This window comes from Hippopotamus amphibius, chromosome 3, assembly GCF_030028045.1.
Source record: "Hippopotamus amphibius kiboko isolate mHipAmp2 chromosome 3, mHipAmp2.hap2, whole genome shotgun sequence".
Classification (NCBI taxonomy): domain Eukaryota; kingdom Metazoa; phylum Chordata; class Mammalia; order Artiodactyla; family Hippopotamidae; genus Hippopotamus; species Hippopotamus amphibius.
In genome coordinates this window covers 77,713,737-77,731,904 of record NC_080188.1, presented here as the reverse complement: position 1 = coordinate 77,731,904, position 18,168 = coordinate 77,713,737, and the positions used below count along the sequence as shown (strand labels likewise).

At 37.1% G+C, this 18,168-nt stretch overlaps 1 protein-coding gene across 1 annotated transcript in view; it reads left to right on the top strand.

Moving 5' to 3' along the window:
* Positions 1-18,168, top strand: part of TTC29 (tetratricopeptide repeat domain 29) — a 242,620-nt gene that overhangs the window by 55,369 nt on the left and 169,083 nt on the right. The window contains exon 7 of the mRNA XM_057728186.1: positions 15,697-15,909. Coding sequence (XP_057584169.1) covers positions 15,697-15,909 — 213 coding nt within the window. The remainder of the gene's footprint in view (positions 1-15,696; positions 15,910-18,168) is intronic.

Below are 18,168 nucleotides of genomic sequence, written 5' to 3'. Positions count from 1 at the left end.
AGAAAGTAAAGGAGCCCTCCAAATTCTACCCTGTCTCCTCTCTGCTTTGAGCTCTGGCTTGGGCTCCCACACGCACCTCACTTGTAACCGTGTCTGTGATTCTAGTTACCTCCATGTCTGGTGGGGTAAGCTTTTTACACCCAGCCTGCAGTCTCTTGTCATGGAGGCACACGTGCTGCCCTGCTTTCCTTTGCTTCCCCAGTGTTGGTGCTGACTGCTCTTAGTAACTACACCGTCAAGGCAGGGCAAGTATTGTATCTGATGCTGGTACTTTTTTTGCTTTATCATTTGAGAGAAAATTTTTCAATCATATTTGTTATGCGTTGAATTATGGACCCACCAAAAGATGTTGAAGTCTTAACCTCTAGTACCCATGAATGTGACCTTATTTGGAAATGGGATCTTTATACACGATCAAGATAAGATGAGGTTATTAGAGTGGCCCTAAGCCAATGTGACAGGTATCTTTATAAAAAAGGAAATTTGGGCACAAAGAGAGGCATGTACAGAGAGAACATGATATAGAGAAAACACCATCTAAAAACCGAGAAACACCTACTACCAAAAGCAAGGAGAGAGGCACTGAACAGATTCTCCCCCACACCCCTCAGGAGGAGCCAGCCCTGCCAACCCACACCTTGATTTTGGACTTCCAGCCTCCCAGGACTGTGAGAGAATAGATTCTGTTATTTAAGTCACCCAGTTTGTGGTGCTCTGTTATGGCAGCCTTAGGAAACTAACACAGTATTCGATATGGTGTCAGTGATTTTTCCTAACTAAAAAAGATGTTATTTTAGGAAAACATAAAGAAATATAGTAATGGTGGGGTGATATGACTTGACCTGTGAAGAATGTAATGTTTCATTTTAAATTCAGACAGATTATTTATCGTGAGTGGTGATCAATTGGATACTATCTAAAATAATATGAGTTTTTTTTAAACTCTTTAATATCTAATATAAACAACCTCTTCCTAGAGTTTTGACTTTTTACCTTATTCTATATCCCATTATAAATGACTTCATTTGTGAATATTTTTATTCTTCAGCATTTGAAATGAAGTTTATCATCACAATATTCAGGTCTCAAAAAAGAGGTTGAAATACAATAATATCATCAAAGATTTTAATACCATCAAAGATGCCACATCAAAATTGATAGAAATTTCATGGTAATTTCTATTTTGTCATGGAATAATGTTTGCCAGTTTATTAGAAAAACAGCCTTAATAACTAAAAGAAATGCAAAGGATATATCAGTTTTTAGTGTGGTATTTTATTTTCTCTTTCATTTTATTAAAAATTAATAGAGATGGAGGCACTGTTGAGAGGATTTAAAACCCATCAAATACACAAAATCTCAACTGAGGTGGCTCTGGAGAAGGGTGCCGATGATGTGGAATGGCAGGAGACTTAGTTTGCATTATATGCCATTTCCTGCTATTAGAATTGGTTATCTTGTGCATGTGTTATTTTTATTTTTCGGGGTGGGGGGAGCTAGCTAATTTTAAAGATTTCATTGAATTGAAAAGTATGGAAAAGGACAGAAGGTTTTTATAGTTGGTAAAAAAATAATGTGAAGATTAAAGAACTATTAGCGATCCAGTCATATTATTAATCGTGTAGAAATGGGGGAAATGTTAATTACTGATTGGTTTTTCAGATGGCAAGGGAAGCCCAAATCTACAGGGATATTAGAAATATGGGACAAGCACTTTAATAAAGATATAAATTGGAAGCCTGTAAATTCATACACAGGGGTTAAATTAGTGATGGTTGATAAACATTGGATGACCATCTTGGTGTGCATAGTTAACCTAACAGCACTTGAGCATCAGGCTAGAGATGAAGTCTAGCAGAGGAAAAACTATTAGATCAGGCAATAAACTTAGATTCTCTCTGGACACTGCCGTTTGCTAGGTAACTGTGAGTCTCTGGGTAAGTTATTTAATCTTTGTGGTCTTGCTTTCCTTGTCTCTAAAATGAGGGAGTGGGAGCAGATGCTCTTTGCTCTGAGTTCACGTCCAGCTCTGATTTCTGTGATTGCTTAAATGGCTATTGAAAGATCAGTCCTTAAACACTGTCAGCTTCTTTACTTTCCCTTCAGAACATTAAACGTATCTGGAGAGGGGAGGTCTTGCTTTCATGAATAACTTCCCTGCTGCCTTTCCAAGTGGTAGGATCATTTTTGTGTGTGCAGTAGGTGTTTAGTAGGTATGTATTCTCTTGACCTCAAGAGCTTGAAGGCTTTTTCTGCTTATCCCTGTTGTTCCACTTGGATGCTGGGCTACTGCATACAAACAAGGAAACACTTTGAAGAGTGGTAGCTTGGATGGGAAATAGAAGAGAATTGTTCTCTGGGGATTCATTTTTTAAGTGTTCATAATTCCTACCGTTGATGTTCTAAAAGGGGTGCTATAAGAGTGGCCCTAAGAGTCAGGAAAAAACCTTTTTTATGGATTCACAGGTAGGTATGGATTTAGTAAACTGTAAAATTGTTCTCAGTTGTTGAAAACTGGGTTGGGAAATTATGTTGTTCAATTCTTTTAGATGAATGAATGTTAGAGCCATATTAGGTCTTAAAAGTCATCTATTCCAGACTCTAATTTACCAGATGAGGAAACTGAAACAGAGTAATGAAATGTTTTTGCCATGGCCACCTAGTTTGTTAGTAGCAAGTGCAAGGCTTGGGTCCAGAGCTCCACAGTCATGCCAGCTCCCCCTCCCCTCTCTGTGTCATACTCAACACAAATACACGTAAACGATCTCTATACCTGAACGGCTCTGCAAACTGATTTAACTAACATTTAGACAGACATGGAACAAATCAGATAGATCCACAATGTACATATAGAAAAGTATATTAGTAGATATAGATTTTTTACAGATATCATGCTTTTTCTCATGACTGAGGTAGGTGATATTATTCCCATTTCAGATTTGCAGAAAATAGGATTCTGAGAGGTTAAATGACAACTAAAGCATGTCAGAACCAAGACGAGATCCTGTGTCCTCAGATCTGGTGTCCTTCCCACTCCCCAGCACCAGCTCCCTAGACAAAGATTTGCTCAGCGGACACCTTACAAAGCTGACCTTCTGGGTTTATTTTTCCTTGATTTATCTTTATTTAAATTGTGACAAGAAAAGGCTTCTGAAAAAAAACTGGCCCTCACAAAATTATGAATTAAAAAAAATTGTATCTCCTTTTCCATGTCATCTGTCATTTGCCAACTTGTCCAACCATTTGCCTCCGTGGTCCTTCCCCAGCCCTACCCCTCCAGATGCCTGTGTAGTGCTCAGTGAGAAGCCCATTCTATCGGGGGTACCAGTAACATGACCCCCTCATGACCTAATCTCCACTGCCATTTTAGCCTATCCAGATTACATATATGAAAGATGGTTCTCTAAGAAAACTAAATCCATAAAGGCTAATACTGTATAGAAGGCCTTCCAAATATGGGGAGCAAAGTGGAAGAGAAAATGACTAGCAAACTGAGTGAGTAGGGACAGGAAGGCTTGGGTGGCTTTACAACAAGGCTTTTTGTCATGTAGTGAAGTCCATGTGTGAGTTAGGCTGTCCACTAATTGTGGGGGGATGACCTGGAACCAGGGAACTAAAAGCAGGGGAAGATTTAGGAGGCATTAAGGCTCATAAGGAGACTGGGCTGATCTATTGGCTGACTAGATGGAAAGGATGACTTCCAGACATTTTAGCAGAAGAGACAGTGTTCAGATATAGGGCTGGGGATCAGAGAAAGGAGAAAAAATAACTTCACTTGCAGCATATGCTACAAAGAAATTAGTAGCTATATTCTATGTAATGGATACATCAATTGGTAAGGAAAATGTTAAAACCACAGTAATTAGTAGAAAAAGGATACAAACAGATCATTTGCCAAAAAGGAAATATATGATAGGTAACAAATATATAGGAACATAACTAACATCTCTAATAATCAATCTGAATAATTGTGAAATACCATTTAACCCTTCTTAAAATGTGAAAAGAAAGCAATCCTGGTTCCTTAAAATAATACTTATGTGTATCGCTGGTGATAATGTGAATCATTTAAATGGTTTATGGAAAGTAATATGGCAATGCATAGCAACTACAAAATTTTCCATCCATCTTTATCTACTAATTTCACTTCCAGAAATTAAAGAAGTTAAATATAGAAAAATACATGAAGGGGTTAATTGAAACATCATTTATAATGAAGAAATAATCTAAATATCAAAGCACTAGACAGATGATTAAAGTATACATCCCCCCCCAAAAATAATGTGCAGCCTTTTATAATGCAGTTATGAAAATATTTAATATGGAAAGTAATTATAATAAAATAATTTAGATAAGCAAACTATAGTAATCTCTCTATAGCTGTGTAAAAAATTATGCATGGATAGAAAAGGAGTAGAATGATACTTGACCGAAATAAAAACATTTTGATTGAGTGATGATGTCATTGTTAATAATTTTTAAGATTTTTTCCTTGTCATGTTTCATTCATACTGATGTAATATTTTTGCCCCTAAGTAAAACATATATTGCATTATACTTTTGCTAAATATCACTTTTGTGTTCTACTCAATTATATTTTCAAAATTCTTTTGTATTTTGGGTCCTTGTTAGGGAGATTAATCATCCCATTTGCCTGAGACTGAGGGGGTTCCCAGGACTCCAGACTTTTGGGATGGGAGCAAAGAACGTCCCGGCAAACCTGGAGGAGTTGGTCATCCTAAATATAGGGAAGGTTAAAATTTTTCTGTTGTCTTTCGAAACCTGGTATTTTATTCATACACCAAACAGTGGTGAGAAAATAACATCTTTGTTATTTTCTATTAATAGATTTTGACAAGCATATTATGGCTATTTTTGGTTTTAAATGACTCATTTTCTATTTAAATTGCTATCATATTTTAAAATTTGTAACAATGAAGCTTCCATTACGTACAGAACGCTGTAAGAGAAAACAGCACTTGAAACGACAAAGGGCATCGTGTTCAATGTTTATCCTTGAAAATAGGTTCACCGGTGGACACTGTGAATATTTCAAAGGGGGAAAACAAACAAAAACCAACTCCAACAAAACCTCCCAATGGTTGCTGCTGAATCACGACCAAAACTCTTGGCCAGCTTTCCTGCTGGCCTCTTGAAGTCCTACTGTACATGCATGCCCTACCTGTTCATGCCTCTAGTACAACTCTGCCTGTTCATTGGGAACTTTTTTCCTCTTCATAGCTAAAAAAATGAGTCTTGCTTGTTTATTTTGCCCCACTTTAAACTGTTTCTAATTTAGCATCTTAAAAGTCCCTTTGGAAGAAACTTTTCCAAAATGATTCTCTGGAAGAGCAAAGGCATTATTATGCCATTGAGGTTTCCTAGTAACAATATGAAATAAAGGCAAACCAGAAAGTGTCTAAGTATGAGCACTGATTGCTATCACAGACCCACTCGTCACTAAGGCTCTCGGGTTGACTACAGACCTGTTGAAAGCATCTCCCCTTTAATCTCTGCATGATTGCAAGAATTGCTACTTCCGGGATTTCATTTTCCAGGTAAATTCCAAGAATGGATTTAGAAAGTGGGCACTAGTATATATTTTCTAAGATGCACCTGACTTGATCAGTATTAGAAACTGAGTCACTGTATATTTGAATAAAAGTGAATGTCGTAGTTTAAAAGGTTTTTTTTTTTTTGAAAGTTAAGTGAATTAGCATTGCTATTTCTACATAAATTAATTGTCACTTTTCGGGGCATGTCAGTTTATTCTCCATCTACTATGTGTACACGTTCATAAAACCTTATAGTATTTAATGAAGAGATCCTTTTTAAGTATTGATAGCCACAAGAAAATTATTCCATGCTTGATCTGTGTTAAAGAATCAAAGTCCAAGATCTTTGAATGGAACCTAGAATAAAAATGTAATTAGGTTACATCCCTAAAGTCTGATATATCTTTAAACAAGACTGCAAATGAAACTTTATTAGAGCTTCAAATGAATTATTTCATTGCCTTTTTTTTAAATTCATTTTCTTCCCCTTCTCTTTCATGTCTGTGTTACTGACATTGCGGCTTGTATTTTACCTGTCTTTTTCAGGGTGTTTTAATTATTTACTGCTTAACGAGTAGCTCAGAGAGGAAGCCTCGTTCAGGGGTGCCTGCTCTGTAGCCGGTTTCTCTCTTTCAAAGCTTTGGAAGGAGGTCTTGAATAGCTGCACTGAGCCTGCAGTTCCTGCCCCACTGAATACACTGTTCTGGAGGCAGTATTTCCTCTGACTCTCTGAGAAGAGCCGCTGCCCCAGAAGTATCTCCTAGAAGGTACCACTGACTAAGAGTGAGAGGGGTGCTGGGTGCAAGTTGGATGAAAGGTGCTGTTTCTAACTAGTGTCTTAAAAGGCTTTACATTTGAATAAGTGACACTGTTCCATAACATTTCGGCTTTGAAGCATTCCATACAAAAGGCTTATCCAGATATGGCTCCAAATGGCAAACCTGAAAAAAATAAAAAAGATAAAATGGCATGAAAACTTACTGAATGTCCACGAAGCCCCAGGCACTCTGCAGCAGCTCTTTTAGTGCCCCTTATTGCCGCACTTTGAGATTGGCATTGCTGTCCTTGTTTCAGAGCCCTTAAAGAAAGGGTGGGAGTGGCCCAATGATATCATGGTGTTGAGGGTTTTTTGTTGTTGTTTTGTTTTTTGTTTTAAATACATCTTTGTTGGATTCTAACTGCTTTACAATGTTGTGTTAGTTTCTGCTGTACAACAAAGTGAATCAGCTATATGTATACATATATCCCTATAGCCCCTCCCACTTGAATATCCCTCCCACCCTCCCCATCCTACCCCTCTAGGTCATCACAAAGCACCAAGCTGGTCTCCCTGTGCTATGCAGCAGCTTCCCACTAGCCATCTCTTTTACATTTGGTTGTATATATGTGTCAATGCTACTCTCTCACTTCTTCCCAGCCTTCCCTTCCCCACCCTGTGTCCTCAAGTCCGTTCCATGGTATTGAGGTTTAAACTTTGGTCTTTGCTTTTAAGTCAAACATTCCCAAAAGGAGTCACCTTGAGCAGGTAAAGCCATCCTGAGCTTTGAACATCGGCTCTGCCACATACTTAGTGTATGAATTTAAGCACGAGAACCCTGAGGCTCATTTTCTTTATCCCTAAGATGTAGATAGTATTATCACATATATGTGAAATCTAAAAAAATAAAACAAACCAATGAAGATAAAGTAGAAACAGACTCACAGAAAACAAACCAGTGGTTACCGGTGGGGAGAGAGAAGGGGAGAGGGACAAGATAAGGATAAGGGATTAAGAGGTACAATGTACAAAATAAATAAGCAATTTATTTATTTATAGAGAATATGCTATTTCTCTATTTACAGGGAATATGGCCAATATTTTATAACAGTAAATAATCTATAACAATTTGGAATCACTCTGTTGTACAACTGAAACTAATATAATATTGTGAATCAACTATACCTCAATAAAAATAAATAAAAATTTAAAATAAGATGTAGATACTTATATATGCATACATATACATATATACACACACACACATAAATATCAGTTACTATCCATGCTAGACACATGGTAAGGGCTCCACTAACGTTATTTTTCTCCCTCCATACTCACTTAAATGGATTATTTTCAGTTAGGTAGGTTTTTGTAATATCTAAAATTAGCACATGCTAATAGGGGAAAAGTTAATAGCCTCTCTTCCCTCCATCTCCCATAAGGGAATCAATACTGATACTTTGGCTTATATGCTCTACACCTTTCTCTTTGCTCACATAAACATATAGTACACACAATCAGAACGTGGTTTATTTAAAATCATGAGCAATCTATAATTCTAGCAAGAATTGCATTATTGATTAAGTCCAGAACAATATAATTCATTAGTTGATCTAATGTCAGTGTTGACTTTATTTCTCCTCAGACTTTTACACTTGTCAACACTTTTTACTTAGTATTTTAAGGTGAGGTGGAAAGCTTTATAAGCTTTTTAATGGCTAGTATTAATTTCCTATTGTTTATACATTATACAAGTGGTTTACATTTTTAAAAATTATTTGAGCGGTTTCAATACTTCCAGTTGTGAACATTTAAGAGCAAAGCTGCCTAATGCTTAATCTTTAGAAATTGTAGCACTTGGAGGGAAACTACCATCTGAGGTTCATTACGACAAGTTTGTGCCCCATGTCCATCACTGACCACAATTCATTTATCTAAAATCACAAACAACAATTAATAACAATTCCTCCAAAATATTTTAGACGCAGGCAAATTTTCTGGAATTTAACAATTAACGCACTAGTATTGCCAACATCAGTGATAAAGCTTTTGGTGAGTTTCCCCCACACCTGGCTTCCTGTCTTACTGGGATCCTTTTCATTGTCTGGTTTAGTGACCTGTACTCTTTACAGAGGTGTGGTAGCATTCCTATAACATCCATCCAAAATCTTTGCTCAAAATGATAATGAAAGGATTCCATTTTTTAAATAGCACCTTAAATTTCCTCTAAGTATCCCAGAGTAGCTACTCAAAAGTTATGGGCGCCTGGTCTTCCCAGTTTATTAGGGATGCTATTGAGTCACAGAAACAAAGTCTTTGTTTTCCAGCATTCCATTTTGTAATGGTGTGCAGTGGGTTATAGCACAGAACAAATCTCTCCTGATGAGAGATAAACCCTTGAAAGTGAGAGTTTCCATTGGGAAGTATGACAAGCCCTTAATATTTCAGCATGTATCATGCCGTTATAATTATCATAATTGAATGGCAAAACCTAAAGATAATATAAATTGTTCATGCAGTTAAACTGAAATGGGAAGCAATGTCTTTTGTTTTTACAAGAAGGCAGTAACATTTTTCTCTTTTTGCTACTGTTCAATATTGCTTCTAGCAGATTTTATGTCTACATTGTACAGAACAGTAACTTAATCGCCAAAGATGTCCAGTAGCTCCAGATTAAAATGTAATATAATATACATAAAGCTTTATTGTTCCTTTAGGTTGTTGTTTTAAACCAAAGTGGAATATTTCCCTAAATCCTTCAACAAATGTGCACCATTTACAACTAAATATGCTTATGACTTATACCAGGGTTGCTGCAGAAATAGTCTTCATGGACCTTTCACATTATTTTCATGCAATTGTTCCCGTAGCATTATTTTTACTGGCAAATGTACAAGTTGATAGAAAAGGAAATAATTAGCTACTTTCAGAATTGCTGATGCATGGAGCTAAAGCCGGCCAGCCTGTGCGTCTTAGAGATCGTGACATTTGAAATTACCTGAACAATACCAGACCCATCTTTGGACATAATTAACACCTTGCCTAATTAATGTCAGGTCTAGACAGAGTCACACTCTATGAAATTTTATTTCAAACTTGCTTTCGCCTTTATTATATTGCAAACTTTAGATTTGTGTGCTGTTTTCTTAAGTGGAGCAACTTCTTTTTTTTTTCTTCTTTTTTCTTTTCCCTCCCCCTTCAAGTAATCAATGCACTGCTGAATGAGTTCATTTTAATGCACTCAATCATGCTTCTAATGTTCGTAGCTTACGGGCGCAAGCATCAGTAATGCAGGAATGTTATATGGCTTTAGTTTGGGCCATTTCATAAAATATTCATGGAATCAAAAATGTGCATCAAAATAGCGGCTGGGAGAATTACATTTATGTTCCTGCTTTTATGGCAGCTTCACATTTAAACCCATTTGTGTTAATATCTAGTCAATCTTCCTACTTTAAAAAAAAAACTAAAATGGGAGAGATCATATACATTCTCCTTTGCTTAATATTTGTTCTCGACATCTGCTGTGATACAACAAATATCTATAAACTTTCAGAGATGTTGTGCCAGGGAGGAGGGTAAGCAACAACTTGGGTAATACCCAAATGTATAAAATCTTATTTTCTCTACATAGCGTTTATCTTAACATCCTACCAAACATTTTACAGTCTCCAACACTGTTTGGGTTTTGTTTGTATTTTTAAATAAAAGCCTGGATTTCTTGTTTATGCGGGCTTTAGGTAAAGTGACACTCCTTTGTGGTAGTTTTATTTTAAGAGTACATTTTCTTTTAGGTGAAAAACTGTAAATGCATACCAACCTTGTTTTTTTATGTAGGTGTTATATAATTGTTTAAAAAAAAAACAAAAACGACAGCCCCCTCCCAAAAAAATAAAAGAAAAACTCCTGAGACTGAGGCTACTTCTATCCATGCCTGGATTCTTGTCTTACACAATTGTTCCCAGTGTGTTTCCCATGATAGTTTTCTAATGCTGTCTCATGTCGTGGAGCTAAATTGATTACTGATGGTGTTGGTGGAAGGTCATCTCTGGTCGCTCCCACAAAATATCTTGGCTCCATTTTCTTCTGTGATTCACTGGAAATATTACATGCTCTGGATTTTTTCTTAGCATAGAACCAGGCACTTAGTTGAGCAATAGTTAGTATGCCTTTCTTGTCACAGATACTCCTGTGATCTTTGTTACTCACAGTAATGAGTAATTCCTGGTGCAACAAGATAAAGTTCATGCCCCCTCAGGAGACCTTTAACGTCTGTGAAAGGGCTCTTTTCTGTTTTCAGTAAACTTTTACTTTTGTGATACCTTGGTATAATCGTTCTTCTCTCTGCCCTCTTTCTCAATTAAAAAATAATGTTAACACCTGAAAATTCCAGAGAAGGATGATTATCTAGACACTTGTCCTTCAATAAGACTGATGGTGGGATCTGGGAATCTTGCCTGGTCCTGATATATTAAAGTTTACTTGGTAACAAAAGGCAGACAACACATGAATGTGCTGAAGAAGCTATAAAGGGATGCCATGAGCCAAATTTGAAAATCTGGGTTTATGATCTTCATTTATATTTACATTTAGCTTTGTCAAAATGATCACTACATTGATGACCTTTTACAATATTTCTCTCAGATATATTAAATTTAAAATTTTCAGATAAAAACAGGATGCATTATGTCCTTATAAATATGTAGTCAACAGTAATATCAGAGTCTTTACTCAGAAGGTTAGAAAATCTTTAAAATCCTGTTCACAGTTGGAAATATAAATTGGATGGAAATGATATCATTGTTTATCATGCTTAAAGGGATATAATTGCCTATTTAGATTACTATGTTCCCTTCATAGTAGAGAAATATTTTAATATTTTTAAATCAAATATGTACTTTCAAATTCTGACTGGCCTTTAGAAATCGCAGCCAGGTTATTTGCATGCTTATGATTATTCGGATCAAATCTTTGCTGGCTTACTTACTGTCCTATTTGCCACCGAATAACTTTAGAAATGATTCCCTACATCTGAGAAGGGCTGGAAAGCTTTTCTTCATCTACATAGGCACCTCGGTTTAAAACAGTGCTGATCACTATATATAAAATAGATAACTTATAAGAACCTACTGGGCTTCCTAGGTGGCACAATGATTAAGAATCCGCCTGCTAATACAGGGAATACCAGTTCGATCCCTGCTCCAGGAAGATCCCACATGGCTCGGAGCAGCTAAGCCCGTGTGCCACAACTATTGAGCCTGTGCTTTAGAGCCCGTGAACCACAACTATTGAGCCCATGTGCCGCTACTAGTGAAGCCCACGCACCTAGATCCTGTGCTCCACAACAAGAGAAGCCACGGCAATGAGGGGCCTGAGCACCACAACAAAGAGTAGCCCCCACTTGCCACAACTAAAGAAAACCTGCGTGCAGCAACCAAGACCCAACACAGCCAATAAATTAATTAATTAATTTAAAAAATTATAAAAAAAAAAGAACCTACTGAATAACACAGGGAACTCTGGTCAATCCTCTGTAATGTCCTATATGGGAAAAGAATCTAAAAAAGAGTGGATATATGTGTATGTACATATATCCTGTACAGCTAAAACTAACACAACATTGTAAATCAACTATACTCCAATAAAAATTTTTAAATAAGTGAAACCATGCTCATCAGAATCCCCAGTGACCTCCTCTGTGGCAAGTGTTAAGGAAGGGGACATGAAACCATGAATAGCAGGATGTGACCACAGGTTAGGGCTAAGTATGGGGCGTCCTAGGTGCCTTCACCCCATGGATGTCACCTCATGGTTTAGGTTAAAGAAGAGAATTTAGATGCCGGCTGCAGAGTTAGTTGTACATCAGACTCCTTCAGGAAGACCAGTGAGAAGCACATCAGTGGCTAGTATCTGCTCTTTCACGTTGGAGGCTCTTGTGATTGCTTGAGTGGAGTCACAGAATTATAGAACTGGAAGAGACTAGAAATCACATAACTCAAGCATCTTTTTTAACTTGAGACACTTATGTCCGGAGAGTCTAACTTACTCCACCAAAGTTTTCTGACTTGTACCTAATCAAGCTGTTTGGGTGTTTGGTGATCCTGGGTTTAAATCCTAAACATCACTTTTTAGCCATTTGAGTCATTTAATGTTTTTGATCCTTGGTTTCCTCTTTAGTGCAAAAAAAGAAAGTCATATTTACTGCACTAGTTTTGGAAGGTTAAATAAGATAACATCTGGGGGAAGAAAAGGCCCATTTTGACTAGCACCCATTAGGCCTTCAAGAAACAGTGGTTCCCTGTTTCTTTTACCCGAGCATCTTGGACTAGGCTCCTTCATCATGGCAGACCTGCAGTACATCCTTCTAAGAGCTGAGCTTTGGTTAATCATCATCACCTGAGCAGTACACTGATACTAGTCCCCAAAGCTCAAGCAAAAATCAAACTCAACTGAAAAGTCTATTTCTCAGTCATTCCAAGGTCCCCTTTCATAGTAGCCAACTGAAACCAGTGTCCTGAGAACCTCTCTTCATTTCTGCTTAGCCTGTGTGGGAGACCTAATGGCATCAGTAACACAGAGGGAAGTCTGGCTTGTTTGGAATACAGAGACGCGGTCCCCACCTTTCTCCCGACCCTTCCCCACCTTCAGCCATCTCCCCATTTCCTCCTCATATCCTTTCCCCACTTTCACCCTCCCCTCCCCTTCCCTCCCCTTTCTTCCCCCGTGTGGATCAAATCTTGGACCTGGCTATCAGTTCTCATATACTATTTACATCAGTATGCCTCATTTGCATCTCACTGTAATTAGTTGGGTCATCCAAAGCTTCATCTCCTGGCTCTCCTCCTGGAATTCTTAGTGAATCTGTTATCTTATAACACACCTTTGGACCCTCTTTCCATATGGTTACTGTGTGTGACCACGGATGCTGTTAGGCCCTTCCTAGTCTCCTTATAGTCCCAATTTTTTCTGGAACTATCTGGTTTACTCACAGCTCCCTGTATCCACTCATCCCTATTCACATGGCCAAAGAGGAATATGTATCCATACTTTATAAATAGGTGGATGCTGGATCAAAAAAAAAAAAAAAGAACTCTCGTATACATCTTTCCAGGGATACAGAGCTATACTTTACAGGCAGAAATATAGTTAACAGAGGAAACATAACACACATATATGTCAATGCTCCATTCGAGTTTTAAAAAAGAAATGAGAGTCATGGGTATTTGGAGAAAGGTGTTTCTGGTGAGAGGTGCTGCAGGAGAGAAGTGAAAAAATATGCCTGCTTTTGTGAGAGGTAAGAGAAAAATTGTCAGTTAAAAGTAAAGATAGAACAGTAAACTTCAACCTTGAATATCTGTATCAAAATGAAAAAGGATTGGGCATTATTTTTAAAGTAGTTCCCATTATATATTTCTTTTTTACAAACTGAACATACTTTGATGATAGAAACATTAGAAAATGTCAGTAATCAGAAAGAAAAAACAAGCAGAAAAGAAACCATTCATCACCCATGTAACACTGATAATGCTTTGTAAATGTTATCTGATTTTTTTAGTATTTTCACTTATTATAAGCACCTGTCCATGTAATCAAATATTCTTCTGTAATATCATATTTATGGCTTTTTAGTCTTTTATCATGTGAAAATTTCATAATACAAATTTATAAACAGCTTAGCAGCACACACACCACTCTCTGTATCTTTGCTGATATGCCCTCCTTCTGCACAGGACTCAGACTGGTCACGTCTTTACTGAATTTTTGTACAGATTATTTGCTGATTAAATATCTCTGCTGTGTTTCTTTGAAAATACCATTCTACTGTATATGTGCATTTTTAATATTTTTTTTGATAGCAAATTCAGTCCAAAAATAGGAGGAAATTATATGTAATGGTGATGACAGTGGCTACAGTATCCTGGAATGTCAAATCTGTAATATGCAATACATCTTATTTGAGGAAGTATATTGAGCCTAATATGGCCTACATAGGTTAATTTACTCAGTCGTGATGATATTGTCATAAGGACTCAACTACATATTTTTCAGGAAGACTATGTTGTGCTTAAAGAAAGGAAAAATAAGTAGTGGCTCTAATTTAATTGGCCTGTGGATTTTTAAAAAATATTATCACTGTGCCAACTAATAACAGTAGTTGTGTTTATTGAGCACCTACTCTGTATCAGATATTGAACACGTATTAACTCATTTCTCACAATAACACCTTGAATAGGTACACTATAATCTTATTTGCAGAAGGATTAAATTCAGGCACAGAGAGTGTAGTAATTAGCCTGAGGCTAAACAGCAAAAATGGTAAAATTGGTATAGGAACTCAGGCGGTCTGCTTGGAGCCTGAGTTCACTCTTAACTACTATTGTTGGAGTGCCTAGATATAAATGCTTTTCCAGTTAATTCCAATTAAGTACCTCCAATACCATAAAAGAGTATTTACATTACAGGATTTTGTGTGCATTTCTGCAAGTTAACTTGCAAGTAAAATACAATATATAGCATGGAACTACAAACTACCCTTCCAGACATGTGCTTGCTCTCATTTCAAAGAGTCAAATGACAAAGTTAATTTAGAGTTTTGGCTTTGAGAAGATATATTTTGGACTATATTATAAAATATAATTCAGAAAGGCAGTTAAGTTACATTTTAATTATTTAAAATTAAACAGAGTATACAAAACCTGCTTGGAAAGTTCAGTCAAACTTTGAGAAAGTGATTTAAAACTGCATAATACTTAAATTTGAAATTTGTAACAGATGCATCCTTTCTCAAGGTACCTGAATGCTTGAGAATGAAGAATTGCTGTCTGTTGGGAAAGAGGTGCAGGAGAGTGATTTAGAGTGTACACTCTGGAATCAGACTGCCCACATCTACTAAGCCACTAGCCGTGCAATCTTTGGGCAAAATTCTTAACCTTACTCTTTTCTTCTGTAAAATAGAATCATAACAATCTCTATTCCATAGGACTGTTTTGACGATTAAATGAGAAATGCGTATAAAATGCACAGCAGAGTTCATTGCATATATAATGTTGAATAAATGTTAGCTAACGTGATTCTTATTAATAATTATTAGTTGACATTCACACCGTCTCTAAACATGTGTAGTTTTCATCAATTTCTACTAGCCCACGTATATCCCTTTAGCAGGTATCTATCCAAAATCAGTGCTGAGTCTGAGGTCCAAGTTGAGATAGCTCCTTTCCCTGCTGAAGTCCTCTTCAGCCTTAGAAATACTTGACAACATACCATGGTCCACTCCCTGCCTCCCGCCTCCTTTAATAGTAAAGCACCAGATGTATGCAAAATATTTGAAAATGTGTTCTGGCCTGTGGTTTGTATTTATGAATGGCTTTTATTCTTCAGGTCAGCTTCTGGAAGCTGCGGAGCATTATGAGGCCTTCCATCAATTGACGCAGGGGCGGATATGGAAGGATGAGACAGGCCGCGTTCTCAACTTGTTGGCCTGTGAGAGTCTCCTGAGGACTTACAGATTACTCTCAGACAAAATGCTGGAAAATAAAGAATACAAACAGGCCATCAGAATTCTAATAAAAGCCTCTGAAATAGCCAAAGAAGGTGGGTGGAAAAGAGCACTCTCACATTGCTGCCTTTAATGGGCAGACACTGCTTCTCCCAAGAGGGAGGTAAAAATCGTCAAGTGTTTGGGTGATTATTTCCTATGAAATGCAGAGACAAATGCCATCAATATACTTTCAAATTTCACTGTAAAACAGAGGGGCCTTAGTGCTGACAACAAGAAATCCATTAGTTTCTTGAAAGCTTTATCTCCAAAATTGCAACCCTCTGGGAGTAATGTTATAAAACAATAAACCCATAATGAGAAGGTAAGGTCATTTGCAAAAGTTAACGTGTGTGTGTGTATGTGTGTGTGTGTGTGTGTGTGTATGCGCGCGCGCACGTGCACACGCGCTTAAGGTCATATATTTCTTACAATCTGAGAGATCTTTCATTGTTTGTAAATTCCCTATTTTCAGGTAATAGGAAAGATATAATAAATATTTAGTTAGGAGTAACAGGAAGGTAGAACTTTAATACATTTTAGACCCTTGCCTGTCAAAGTGTGTGGCCTTTGGACTGGCAACATCAGCATCACCAGGAAGCTTATAAGAAACACAGCATCTCAGGCCCTACCCCAGACTGACTGCATCAGAATCTGCAGGTTTGCAAGATCTCCAGGTGATGGGTATGCACACTTACAGCCATGAGAATGCTTTTGTGAGAGCTGATCACATCCTTAATATTCTTTATCATTTGCATATGTATAAAATATAAAGAAAAAATGGAACATATACTCATAAGCTTTTACTTTGTGACATACAAGTGTATTTTATTTCCTCCAAGTAACTTGTTAATAGAGTCGCCTTTTCATGAAGGAGAAAAAGATGGAAGTTACGCTCTTAAACTAAAGTTCATTAGCTTGTGGACATATTTAATCAATTGGTTTATTGAGTAACAAATGGCTCATTTGGAGTAACAGGACTGATTTTCTGAGTTTGATTTTAATTTTTTAAAGAGTGAAAGTAAAATCTTAGCTTATTCTCTCTGTTACTTTTTAAAAGTAATATTAGTTGAAATACCCATTGGAGATCAACCTCATTGAAAGATGTATCCCATTGAGTGGACTGCTTTTGAATGAATGGTGATCTGGTACCTTCCCCAAAGGGGTAAACACTGATGTAAGTAGTTAGCTCTTAGATCAATTTTGGCAGCTAAGTTTAGTCACGTGAAAAGTTATGTGGAATTTTAATATAGGTTAACGTTATCAGTTAGGAAAAGGTGTTTCACTTTAGGTTCACATTTGCTAAATTGTAAGGTAATGCACAAAGAAATCAAGCTTCCTAGGGCCTCTTCCAATAGTCAGAGCCAGCCAAGCAGCCTCCTTTCTGAAAGCATCTCTCACTTTCCAAAGGACAGATAAAGAGAACAGGAGAAAACTTGCTTTTTGTGCTGTAATGATGTTTAATAGCTTTTAAACTCGATGAATATTTGTGCCCATATTTTTCATATAAGAAAGTAGACAGGTTAAAGGCTTGCACAGTATTTTACAGAGCTCTGACAGCTGCTGAAATGCTCTGGGACAAAGCATCCCTTCTTTTTGTTGCCTCCTACTTAGGTCAGGGAGCCTGAAGCAGCAAGCTGACAATTGCGCGGATAAAGCCTGCCTCTCACATTGGTTTACCTACTATTTAAGGAGAACTGACATCCACTGTGTACCTTTGTTAGGGCACCTTGGTGTAATGCACAAATATAGTACCAGCCATATAATGGTCTCATGACTATTATTCTATTATTTTCATATTTCAGTTATCATTGGTCTTTAATAAATTCACAAAGCTGTACAAACATCAACACGAACCCCATACTCACTAGAAGTTATTCCCTATACCCTCCTTCCCCTATCCCCTAGCAACCATTAATCTACTTTCTTTCTCTGTGGATTTACCTCTTCTGGATGGTCCACACAGATGGAATCATACTATGTTCCAGCTTCTTTCACTTAGCATCATGTTTTCAAGCTTCATCCATCTTGTAGCATGTATCACTACTTCATTCATTTTTATGGCCAAATAATACACTATTGTATGGTTGTATCACATTTTCTTTATCCGTTCATCAGTTGATGGACATTTATGTTGCCCCATCTTTTGTCTATGATGAATAATGCTACTATGAACGACTGTGTACACGTTTTCAATTCCTTTGGGTATATACCTAGACGTGAAATTGCTGGGTCATACAACTCAATGTTTAACTTATTGAGGAACTGGCAGAGTTTTCCCAAGTCGCTGAACCGTTTTACATTCCCATCAACAG